Source organism: Synchiropus splendidus, chromosome 5 (assembly GCF_027744825.2).
Source record: "Synchiropus splendidus isolate RoL2022-P1 chromosome 5, RoL_Sspl_1.0, whole genome shotgun sequence".
Lineage (NCBI taxonomy): Eukaryota > Metazoa > Chordata > Actinopteri > Syngnathiformes > Callionymidae > Synchiropus > Synchiropus splendidus.
The window spans coordinates 26,892,092-26,904,774 of record NC_071338.1 but is presented as its reverse complement, the minus strand read 5'-3'; the positions used below and the strand labels follow the sequence as shown (position 1 = coordinate 26,904,774).

The 12,683-nt window shown below is 44.8% G+C and overlaps 1 protein-coding gene across 6 annotated transcripts in view; it reads left to right on the top strand.

The window, feature by feature from the left end:
• zfhx3b (zinc finger homeobox 3b) overlaps positions 1 to 12,683 on the top strand; it is a 309,986-nt gene that overhangs the window by 245,435 nt on the left and 51,868 nt on the right. For all 6 annotated transcript variants that reach the window (XM_053864694.1, XM_053864695.1, XM_053864697.1 and 3 more), the window contains one exon: positions 12,425 to 12,656. In XM_053864694.1, the coding sequence (XP_053720669.1) occupies positions 12,425 to 12,656 (232 nt within the window). The remainder of the gene's footprint in view (positions 1 to 12,424; positions 12,657 to 12,683) is intronic.

Here is a 12,683-nt window from a genome sequence, read left to right as displayed (position 1 = left end):
GGACAAGTGACTCATGTTCAGGGGATGATCCCTGGATTAAAAACAGAGACTAGATCTGCCCAAAGTAAGCAGCCAAAGCACAAAAATCAAACTTCATTTGTGTGTCTGTGATCAGTACCAGCAGCCGTCGGGCCAAGGTTAGCAAGGCTGAACAGGGAAAGCCATTAACTGCCAATCTAGGCATCGATTGACAAGCCAGTCCCACCACTGCCACCCACGGATCCACGCCAACTCTTCATGAGCTTTTACTCTCTGGATCACATGAATTGTATTGACAGTTGCTTGACTTTATGTTTTTCTCCTCCATGTTTGAAATGATGAGAATCAATATCAGTTGTCTTTGTCAGGCACTGGGATGTTGCGGGTCAGGCCTGTCCTGCAAAAATCTGGCACCACGAATTTGGACGGTGCCGTGAAGGTCAAATTTAAAAGTAGATTGATTCCACACGATGGATGGTTGCCGTGTGCACAACTGCCCGCCATTAGAAGAATATTTACTGACTTGTGCATTTAATAAAGATGGGTTATATCAGAGAGATTCGGTTCAAAGGTCAGGGCTGGGGGGAGCAATTATAACATATAGATCCCAGGCCAGTCCATCCATGTGTGCTGCGGAGAGGTTCAACTCAGCTGCTGAATCCAACCCGCTCCATACCTTCCTTCATTGAGCTTGGTTACTGTTTTACTGGTGACGTATCACTCAGACACAGTGGGTGAGAGCATGAAGCAAAGTAGCACCTTTTACATGACGGATGGTTCCATTTATGTTCCATGCGTGAGGCTGGTGAACATTACTCTCAAGTCATGTGTTTTGATCATTTCATTCAGGTAATTATCTCTAACATGGTTTTAGTTATTGGGACAATATAATCTTTTATTATGGTGAGATTTACTGTTTGATCTAACTGAGATTTGAAAAGCTTTTCTACCGGCATTCAGAGCCCTCTGACATCATGTTGTTTTGATAAATGGAACTCCATGTCAGGCATCATGATCCAAAACTGTTGGTTTGTTCAACTGAAAATCATCAACAATGATCCTGTAACTAAGTAACACTATCATTCGAGCTGTTTTTATGATCCACCGACTCCTGGGGTTTACAATTAAAAGGGCCACAAGGAGCTGTCAAACCAGAAGAGAGAAGGACCAAAGAGAAACAATGTGACTTCAGTTTTGATACTTCATGACGCCATGGTATTATATGCTTAAAATGTGTAACTTAATTTTATATAGTATTTGATTTCATTCCCACTATATTTAAAGGTATTCAATCTAATACTTAAGTAAATATTAAATATGTTGGAAACTATTGGTAAAATAATATGATATAAAGGCAAAGTATTTACATTTTCCCTATTTATAGTTGAAGGACAAAAATGCTATTATATAAGTGTAATAACCATTGGAAGAATCCAAGTTAAAAGAGAAGGGTTTAAAATTATATATAATGTGTTTCTGTTTAGAAAAGTAATGTGTTGAAAAACATACAATATTGTTTGTAGTTTTTCTCATGATGGCTGCATGATGGTCAGCATGTGGCTCCCGAGCTGCACTTTGCCCACCTCGGATCTCCACTGTCCATCTCCTTTCGATCCCCTTTCTCAGATGGCCATTGCTTTTTCCAACCGAAAAGTTAGTTTGAAACAAAACTAATGATTTCAACTCCAATCACAGTCTGTGGTTTCCCATTTTATAGCTTTACTAAATGAGCTGTCGTGCCATGGCCTTGTTAGGACCGTCTTTTCATCGGGAACAAAATAGCCAGAGACTGCAGCAGATATGACGGATGTGTCCGGTGGACTTTATACCCCAGCCGTCCGCCGTGGCCTCATCTGTACATCAGCCGCAGAGAGAGAGAGAGGGGGCAGAGATACAAACCAGACCAGCCATTTCCCCCGTTCCGCTCATAAATATTTGTGTGGCTGATTTATAAACAGTCGAGCAAGAGAGCAGATCAAAGTGAACTGTAATGCTTGTATAAAAGTGATGATTTTTCATGGTACCGCCCTCCGCACCGTGGCCGTGCCCATTAAAGACGAGGCTATATATCACCAGCCGTATTGGAAAGAGGACTGAATGGATCCTTATTTAAGAGACAACGTGTCCTCCTGTAGTGAAACTGCTCCTGCTTTCAAAACTGCGATCAGCTACTGAACCTCCCGCGTGGAGGCTGGTATTTTTGTTGGTGTTGTCATGACGAGCCGGTGTGCGTAGAGAGGAGTCACTCTGTCCCGATGGTGGTAATGTTGCATTTGTCACAGCAGACAGCTGCACATGATTCTGGCAACCAGCTGCAACACAAACCACACGCTGCTTCTTGAAGGGATTAGCGAGGTGCGAGATGTTTGTATGTGGATGTGTGTTTTTCTCTCTGCGTGTGTTAGTTTGGATTCATGCAAAATTATTTGCTCCAGATTTGTCTGGGTTATTTCATGCACTCAGCTTGGGCCATTAAAGTTTCCCTTTTTTTTCCTGCTTCAGTCATGAGTATAAATATTATGATGCCAGATCTTATTGTGAGGGCTAAAATACGCTGAGGCTGAAACACAGTATCACATCAAATATAAGTACAAGGGGGGGTGGGGAGGAGGTGGAGGGGAGGGGGGTGAGAATAAAGATTGTGTTGGCTGTATGGTGTGTCTGTGTGCCGTGAGTTCAAAGTCCTGCCTAACATCAGAGAGCTGATGCTGAGTGAGCCTGACTAGCTGCAGCCTGTGGTCCAGGGAGGGTTACTGAATTATTACTGATGGTTCAGGGGTAACTGTCCGACCACAGAACGGAAGAATATTAATCATTTATTTGATTGTCTGCATGTGCTGATTAATCAATTTGAGTAGGAGCTGCAGGATTAACTACCCCATTATTCCCCTGTATGAACAGATAAGGGATAAGAATTTAAAATATCAGGTTCCATTCATCATTTATTTTTAGGTCCCTGCTGATGAGGGTGAAATAAAAACTGAGGTGAGACAGCAACATATAGAGGTGTTGGGGGGGGTGTGAGGTAACGGAGGGGAGGGGGAGAAACCGCGTATCTGGCTGAAAACTGCGGGAGAAAAAGTTGAACGGGGAGACAGGAAGTTGGGCAGAAAGTCTCTACCTGTGAACTTCCTGAAAGCTTTGTCGAGTGGCTCTTCTTTTGGGTGACTTCGGCCCCACTGGAAAACAGCCCAGCTGATTCACTCCTTTCACTTTTCTGTTTACCCAATTCGCTGTCTTTTGACTCGTAAATTCTCGATCTGCCAGCTGTTTAACGTGTTATGTGGTAATGCCTTTGATTTCGACATGCCTCCGTTTGTAAATACAAGACGCACTCAAAAGGCTGTGGTTTCTTTACAAGCATGGCGCCCCCGGCGCTTTGGTTGGGAATGCACTGAGAGGAAGGAGGCCTGAAAGAGCGAGAGCCGGTTTGAAACAGAAGACTCTTCTTTCTCTCTGCTGCGCCAAACCTTTGCTTCTCTGCCTCTGGATGTGCATGTTCGTGAGAAATGTGAGCCGGAGCTGCAGCTCCGTGGCCTCTGCTGCACCATCATTATGCACTTTTCAGCAGGTTTTACCTTTAACACTTTCCTCCCGAGGTTGAGATTAGTGCTCACCATGCTTGATTTACTGCACAATTACCGAAGTAGAGCTCTGTCTAATCAATAAACAGGAAGGGGAAAAGTGGTAGGCTTTGAAGTATAGTTTGAGATTTTTTGCACGATTGAGCAGAGTATCAGGTGAAGCAGGTCGGGCCGTGCCAGGTCAGAAAACGCACCGCCGTCCCGTTTCATCTGCTGCCAACAAGTGCGGGCGACTCGATCGATACACTGCGTTGCTACAGCTGTTAGCGGCGCTGAAATGCTGCGCTTTACAATTGTGCTCCACTCAGAGCTGAAGTCCTGACCATCAAAAGTCATTTGGGGGGTTTTACCGTGCACCGCCGATACCGTTGGCTTTTCCCAATTAGCCAGGCCTGAGTTTGATTTTCGGTGATGACAACAATATCTCAGTAGCAATTATGCTGCGCTGGGAATGATGAGGGTTTAGGTTATCGATCCCAGATTGATTATTTTCAGTCAATGAGCACTTTTGTTTCTTCTTTCGTGGAAAGCAAAGTAATGCTATTTTCTATAGCTAATGAGCGAAAAGGCTGCCCCTTTGCAGAAGTCTTTGCAACTAAGACCCAAACGTATTAGTGACTTTCTCTGGGGAGAGGAAGGGGCCGCGTTTTCACTCGTGAGCTGTTTCCCTGTAGTGATGCGGGGGTCAAAGGTCAGCGAATCTGCTCTGGAGCACTGGGGTGCTAATGATATTCAGCGTGGTAATTATTTTATGAAGAATATATGAGCTTTTGAGAGCAGTATTAAATAGGACGGACGTGAAATGCAAGCTGTCGGTGACCAGTTGTCGTCAGGGCTAAAGCTGTATTTTGCTTGCAAATATCCCGGAAAATTGGATTAAGATTCTGTCTAGAGGTGGAACCTATCAGGAGGAATACTTTTAAACCTTGTAGATAGTGTTCTGTTTCGCTGTTCAGTTTATAATAGTTGTCTTCACTTCAAAATGATGTCCCTCATGTCATGTCAGATTTGTTTCTTTCACGTCAATTGGTGACTCACCTGAAACCAAGGTACTATTAAGGCTCTTGTAGTGTTGAATCTGAACTGAGTTTGGCTTCAAAGGATACAGCGTAGTCCGAAAACACACAGCGTTTCAGCAAGCACAGCTTTATTGCATAACCCGAAGCAACAGCTAATAATGTGGTAATGAAATATTTACATTACCAAACTGAGAACCCCGGGGGCGAGCGTGGGATAATACAAGCCCGAGGATGCGTGTATTCTGTGTCTTCTTCTCATCGCGCTGTTGCGTCAGCCCAAAGTTGGAACACGATCTTCGGTGACAGCAACAGTGAAGGCGACTTCAGCAAGTCGATCGGGTGTCGTCCATTTTTGGGGTGGAAAAGAGAGACGTTTGTCAAAAGCAAGGAAGCGCCTCGCGAGAATTTGCATTCATCGCGGGGTGGGATGTTTGTTCTGGAGGACTAATTGTGTTTGGGTAATGTTCCTGCTCTGAATTTAATTCTCGCTGACTGCATTCATCATTACAAGTGGTGTTTGCCTGTATCTTAATCCAACAGAATGGCTTTGTCCCCCCGCGCCTCTGCCCTTAACTTTGAGCAGCACTCCAAAGATGCTTCATTTCTATTCGTGTACTTATTTCTGGACACTTCATTCTCATTTGACCAATTGAGACGTTTGTATCCAAAGGCTATCAAGTCGTGTTGTTGTTGTTGGGGACAAGATTTGACTTGCGGGTGATACTGACAGGAGCGTTGCGATTTCCTAGCCAGAGGACAGGGAGTAGTTCTAGGTGTAGTATTGAGTCCTTTCAATGAGATCATCTTAGTCACTCACCAGCCTGCAGCGTCGACAATATGTGCATCTACCTGTTGTACTGTAAATCTAAATCAACATGTGATGCAACATGGACAAAGACAAGCTGTGAGCATCGTATCCCTCACCTTTTATTCTGATTTTTTTTAACTTCATCAGTTCACTTGACATTATAATTAAAGAAAAATATATCTTTTATTTTTTCCAAAAATGGCTTCTGACCGCAGATATACTTCACAGTCAAACTATGTGGCTCACTCATACCTGACGCTTCATCTCTATTGTTATTGTTTTTCTCCTCCAGTTATTAGAAGAAATGTTTGGACAGCGGAATGTAAATCTTCCTGCTCCACACGAGCTGCGGTCGTGATGTTAACTCAGCACTGTTGGTAATAAAAGTAAGGACCAGGGCAGGTCTTGATCTGCCTTGTTCTGCTTCCAGATGGTACCTTGCCAGTACACATGTCATCAAGTGGCTGTAACAGTTGTGTGGCTCCAACCCCTCCCCCTCGCACCCCTTGCACCACCCTGATCTCGCCTCCTGCAGGCAAACTTATTGTACTGCAATTTTGGCGAGCTTTCCCCAGCGTGGCTTTCATAAAAACACCGGGAGGTTAAGCTGCAAATTAGCTACTGAAGAGCAGAGCAACAGCTTGCTGTTAATTTGCTCGACTCCTTTTTTTTTTTCCTCCTTATTTTGGGATTGACATCATTTCCTGCCTGTTTTGGAGTCAATGCTGTGTGTCACAACAGCGGGGCCGAGCTCATTATGTTGGGGCGGGGGGTGGGGGGTGGGGGTCTCTCCGGCCACTGTTAGAAGTGCACATTATGCATGTATAGCCACGCTTATCCAAATGTTCCTAATGAGCGCGACCCCAGACACCAGCGCGGCTCTCCTGTGGGCATAGACCCAGCCTTGTTATCGCCACACAGGGCATTGATCTGGCTCTACCTCCGGCTCGCTCATCCTCCTCCAACCCTTTCACAGACAGTGACTTGCGCATGAATTATGTGGACACATTGATCAGCTGATTGAGAGCTATTGTTTCGAGCCCCGGGTCATTATTGAAGGAAGAATTACCCAACTCTTGTTTTGTGCCGGTGTATGGGCCGGCGTATTACTCAGCTGCTTGTCGCAGCACATACGCTCTTTAGCTCTCCTTAGATATGCAAGTGCTCCGCACACACACACACACACACACACACACGGCGGCCTCCACAATCTACATGGGCCCAAATGACTGGCTGCATTGATTGCCTTCTCTTTGCAATTATGTTCCCATTGTTTACTTTCTAGCGTCTTACTCATTCAAACAGAATTCAATAATTATTGCTTTATTTAATGTTAAAGTGTGCAAGAGTGGTGGGTGTGGAGCTCGGGCAGATGCATTGTCGAGTCGTGTCTCAAACTTTTACTTTCTTCGTCCAAAATTAAAGGTTTTTAAACCTCTTTTTGTTTGTTTTACTGGAGCGTTTTCACAGACCCACTTCATGCTCTTATTGCTAACAATTCATTTGAAATAAGAAAGAACGAAAGTCAGAAAAAAAATCAGAAATAAAACACAGAACTGTAAAAACACGACAAGTCATTCGAGTCGATGGTTGGATGGTGATATCTCCATCAAGCTCAACTCCTCTGCTATGCCTCGCTGAACTGAGGAAAAGTGAGCTTTGCTTATAAAGAATATCTGCTCTGCATTTCAGTCAACCTCTTTTCAAACACCTCCAGTGGCCTGTCGTCACCTTCCTCTCCTAAAACACAGGCGCCCACTTTGTTTCCTGCATCCCTCCCAGAAGCCGCTCATTTTGTCAAGCATTGGTAGTGAAGGATTATTCTATCGCGCGACCGTCGCCTTGACAGAGACAGGATGTGTTGGGATTAGAGGGAATGCAGGTAAAGAAAGGACCAAAGGTTTGGATGAAACACAGGAGGCATTAGTGAGTCACTTTAGGCCTGGAATTCACACTCCTGTCTTCCGCAACTCGAGGTTTTGGGCATGCTGCGACTTGCTGTGGCTAATGCGGAGCAGACGCCGCAGCTAGTACCTGGTGGGGGCTCTGCTGCTGGCAGACCCGGACTCATGAACTGTAACCCGCTGCTAAAATAGTTGCTTTTATTCCAGGGGATTCCCAGAGTGCAGATTTACGAGAGTCAAGTCCCCGACAAATCTACGCACATGTGCAAATACGATGTTGCGCTAGAGACCAGGGTCATTGCTTTGATGTTATTCTTAGAGGCCCAGATTAGATTTAATCCACATCGTTGAAATAATCTTCCTGTATTGGGAATAACCCTGATTTATTAGAGTTGCATTCGCAGGCAGACCAACGTGAAATTTCTGCTGAGATTTCCTGCTGCCTGTCATCCGACATACTGGTGATCTGAGCTGAGACAAAACAGTTCAAACCTCAGACAACGGCAGATTATCGTGAGAGTAAGACATGGCTTGGTCAGACTCGTGACCTGTGATGCTGACACCCGCGAGAAACTACTGCATGGTGTCTATATGGGAGCAGGTAGCAGATGACCTTCCATTTGGAACCCAGTGAAGAATCTGAAATCTAATCTCTGTCACGTTCTCTTCCTTCGGTGATGCAACAGTACCTCATTTGAGTTTGGGCTTTTATGAATTTTAAACATTTCCGGACTGTGACAGAAGAGTGATGGCTCCAATGAGAGCGCCATCGTGTTCTGGCTGTGTTTTTTCTGAAATCACCCCATTTAGATTGATCCTGGTTCGGCGGCGTGCAGGCGCCCTTTTCGACCAATCGCACGTCTTTTTACGTGTTAAACCGGGATTAACCACAATATCAGGTTTATTGGTCTGACTGGTTTGCGGCCGAGTGTGTTTGTGTGTGTACAGATTTGATGTTTATATAGGTCTGTGTGTCTCCTGTGCGCCGTATAACACGACTCCACTGGGAGTCATTCTTTGAAATTACTGGCTCTCTGTCTACTTTCCAGCCTTCCAGTAATACCCACCTCCATCTTGTGTGAGTTGGACTCTCTTAGCCGCCACAGCGTTTCGTGTTAAAGGTGCACTTTTACTTGTGCATTTAAGTGGTTGGAAATGCAGATGTATGCGGCGCGCTGGGTGGGTGGTGAAACTGATACAGGCTTGTGTTGCCCACTCAAAGGGCAAGGTGCAATATAGAGTTGTGAGAGAGATGATGGGGTGGTGCCCACACCAGCCATCCTCATGTACCTAAAAAAGCAAAGAGCACTGCTTCAGCCTCCACTAAAGTACTCAATGGGAAAAGAGGCTTCACGAGCCCTCGTAGTATTCTTTTATTTGAAGTTTAACAACTTGTGTAGGATAGAATAAGGCTCCCAAAAAGATCTGTGACAAAGATCTGTGAAAGAGTTTGGTCGTTGGGAACCCATTAGAAAATCACACACATTGCAGCTGTGAAACAGATGTGCCACATTAAACCACACATTTATTACTATTATTATTATTATTATTATTATTATTATTATTATTATTATTATTATTATTATTATTATTATTCAGATCCAGCTCTGAACCTTTCTCGGTGGAGTTTGCATGTTATCCCTGTGCCTGCATGGGTTTTCTCCGGGTACTCCAGTTTCCTCCCACAGTCCAAAGACATGCTCACTAGGTTCATTGGTGTGAATGGTGTGTGTGCCCTGCCATGGTCTGGCGACCTGTCCAGGGTGTATTCCTGCCTCACGCCCAATAACCACTGGGATAGGATCCAGCACTCCCCGCAACCCTGACCAGGACTAAGCGCTGGTTCACTGAAGATGCATTATCATTATGTTTATTTATTTTTATCGGAACAGTGTTTTAGACTGTGGCACTTCTGTCGTCCTACGGCATCATGGTGCCGATGCCCTCGCATTGTGCCCCTCTGTAACAGCCTCTGTATGATGTTTAGAAAACCCCAGAGCCAGGCAAGCCAGCTCCTTCCACCCCAACATGACTTTTTCATTAAACCGCCAAATTCCTGCTCTCTTGTTGAAGGTGATTTATCAACTCGCAGCTTCATTGCCGATTCATAGAAACCAGACATGGGTCCTGTCTCATACATTATTTTGTTCCACTGGACTCGCACGCTCGTGTGAATCGGTGGCCAGAAACTACCGGTGCACGATATGCTTTACATGTTAGTGTTGCGATAAGAGTTAATATTTCACATTTGAATTGTCCTGGTCTTCATGTGGTATGTGTTATGTTCGGCGCGCTGGCGAGAGCTACCATCCTGATCGCTCTTTATTGGCCCTGAAACGCAGTGAATGTCTTGGGTCATGGCCAGTGCAGGGCTGGTTTACAAGTCTAAACGTTTGACATTGTAGACAGAGCTACAAGCAGTGGGGCAGCCCAGATCTGGCCCTGCTGAGGCTATCTTCCTCGCCAGTCCTTGCTCCAAGTGAATTACAGCTAATTCTGGGGCAGGCGGTCTCGGCTTTACTCCTATATAAACTCTTGGCTTTTTTTTTTATGGGAATCTATAAAACTCCTTGGATTTTTTTTTCTACCTCCTGGGACTTGCTTTGAAGTTCCAGTCAGGTGCTGTCATTTTTTTTTTAGAACTCTGCCTCCTTCAGATTTTTAGAAACTTGAGTCATTTGCATTTTTTTCCCTTTTAATTCAAAACATCTGCTATGACTAAAAGCAGTGTGCGTGATGGATTTGGTGCTATCTATAACTGAATCTGTTTCTCAGGTTTTCTGCCGTTCCTCTGATGCATTATTTTTTCGGCTGGGAGGGAAGCGAGGGGGCTTCCCCACAATATCCCGCAACACCTCTTCATGACATCATTGATGGTTTGAAACGAGGAGAAAGAGGAGAGCACGCAGATGCACAGCGTTTGGCAGTCACCTAATAACTCTATCATGCTGAGCAGCCACTCTTCCTTTCCTGAAAAAAACATTCACCCACTATGTGCTTTGGGTGGACTGGAGAGGGAAGAAACCTCAACGCAGTTTGGGGCCACTAAAGGAAACAATATGAGAAAGAGACCTAAGCATTTTAGGGAGGTGAAAACAACGTTAGCGTTTTTCTGCTCCGTCCCGTCAACACCCGATTTATTGTTAAAAGTCTAATATTTCCATCAGCAGACATTTAGATCATAGTCTTCAGAGAGTCAAAGCCAGAATATGATCGTCACAAGCTGCAGCTCAACGAAACATTTCTTCATATTCATGTTGATATTGATACGGATCAGACAGTTACGGGACTTGTCTGTGTAATGTTTTAGAATATTCCTAGTTAATTTCTCAAATTTTGGATGAACGTTTATGGTGAGGTGCCAAAGATTGTGACGACCTTCGCCTCAAACCTGATGCAAGGTCAATGTATGATACATCTGCACACATTTCTCATGTATTCAAGGTGCATTATAGCTTAGATTTAAGACTTTATTTTGTCACATCCACAGCGGCATCGAACAACTGGCCCACGATGCAGGATGTTTAATAATTATTGCTGGCATTTTAGGATATTAGTAAGTCATAAGTTAGGCAAACTCAGCGGGAGCAGGGTTCAGCACATCGATTCCAGGCGCATTATATAGTGTGAGGTCATAACCTATGTGAACAGATTCAACTTTTTATTTGATCATTGGTATCAAATGTTAAAATTAAAAGGGTTAACTGATGGAATTATTAATTTCTTCTTCTTTTTTATCTTTTTTATCATTACCATACAAATAATAAGTCGGGTGAAAGATAAAAAAGAAAAAAATCCCCAGTATAAAATAAAATATCGAGGTTCATAAATAAACTGATCCAAACAATTGAAACAAAATGAACAGAATAGAATATAAATAAAAATGATAGATATTCCTCCTGTGTTGAAGAAATGAACACAGCACAGCTCTTCATCAAATTCAAGTTTAAACAAGGAGACTTTATTAAAAGGCTTGTATTTATTCGACATGCGGTTGTTGTGTTACTTTAGATTCATCATCTGTGAGACAATGAAACAATCACTTCAGAGTCTCGTGTTTAATTAATATCAAACCAACAGGACCAGCTTAATGACTGTTAAAAACCAGGTCCAAATTGTGTTGTGCTGTTGTCAGGACTGTTCTGTTCCATACGTGTAATGATAATGATGATGATGATGAGAATGAGATATCCAAGTTCCCGCCAACTTCAATCAGAGTTTCATCAGTATGACTCTGCATAATTCATCTCGTCTCTATGCAGAGCAGTTTGAACGAGGCATTGTTTATGGATTATTAAAAGGTGGTAGGAGGGTGTGAGGGTTTTATTGTCAACATGGAGAAGCAACCTGAGCCACGCCTCGGGACCGTGGTCAGTAGCTCTGTTGCACCTACCAGTTCCAGCGTTGCATCATTGACCGAGTCGTGCAGGAGGTAATTAGACCGGCGCTCTCTGGTGTGACAAGAGTTTGTGGTGGCGCGGTGTCACAGTGGGGTGTGCTGCACGTCGCCGTAAACTCCGCAGTGGGCCGGGACCTCCAGAAACTGTTGACAGGTCAATACATCCGCTGCTTGCTTTAGTGCTCTCTGAAGGTTGTGGAATGTCCCGGACGGCGAATGTCCCCGTCCTGCCTCGCCGCTGACTGACTGCGGCCCCCACCATGAAGCGGGGATTTAACTCGCCCTGATCAATATTTAGCATCCCATGCATGAAACAGGCAGATGTTTGGAGTTTCCTTTTCAGAGACGGGAGGCTTCTGTTGAGTGAAGGGAATCAATGCTGCTTTCCGTCGGCGAGGCTGCGGCCCCCGGAGCTTCTGAAGGGTGGCTGACGCCATCCTCGCTCTCCCGAGATTTGTGTGCCTCCCAGGCCTCTCCTGTCCTGTTAGCAGACTGATACAGACACTCTCCCAGACAAAGTGTGCAGTCCAAACAGTTGTCCCGAAGTGGAAGAGGTCTCGATGTTAAACAACGGGGCTGTGATTGGGAATTGATTTGTTCATTTGCCAGCAGTGTGAGCAAAAGTGAGTCAGTGGTGCCTCGCCAGATATCTGCCATCTACAATAACCTCCTTTTCCTTCTTTCTCTCTCCCTCTATTTCTGTCTCTCTCTCCTACCATCTCCTCCCACAGCACCTGCAGCAGCATGAAAATGCGGTGGAGGGTGATGCCTGCTACTACCACTGTGTGCTGTGCAACTACTCGACCAAGGCCAAGCTCAACCTGATCCAGCATGTGCGCTCCATGAAGCACCAGCGCAGCGAGAGCCTAAGGAAACTCCAGCGCCTGCAGAAGGGTCTTCCGGAGGACGAAGAAGACCTGAGCTCCATATTCACCATCCGCAAATGCTCCTCTTCGGACACAGGTGAGTTCTCGCTGCTGCGGCCCTGTT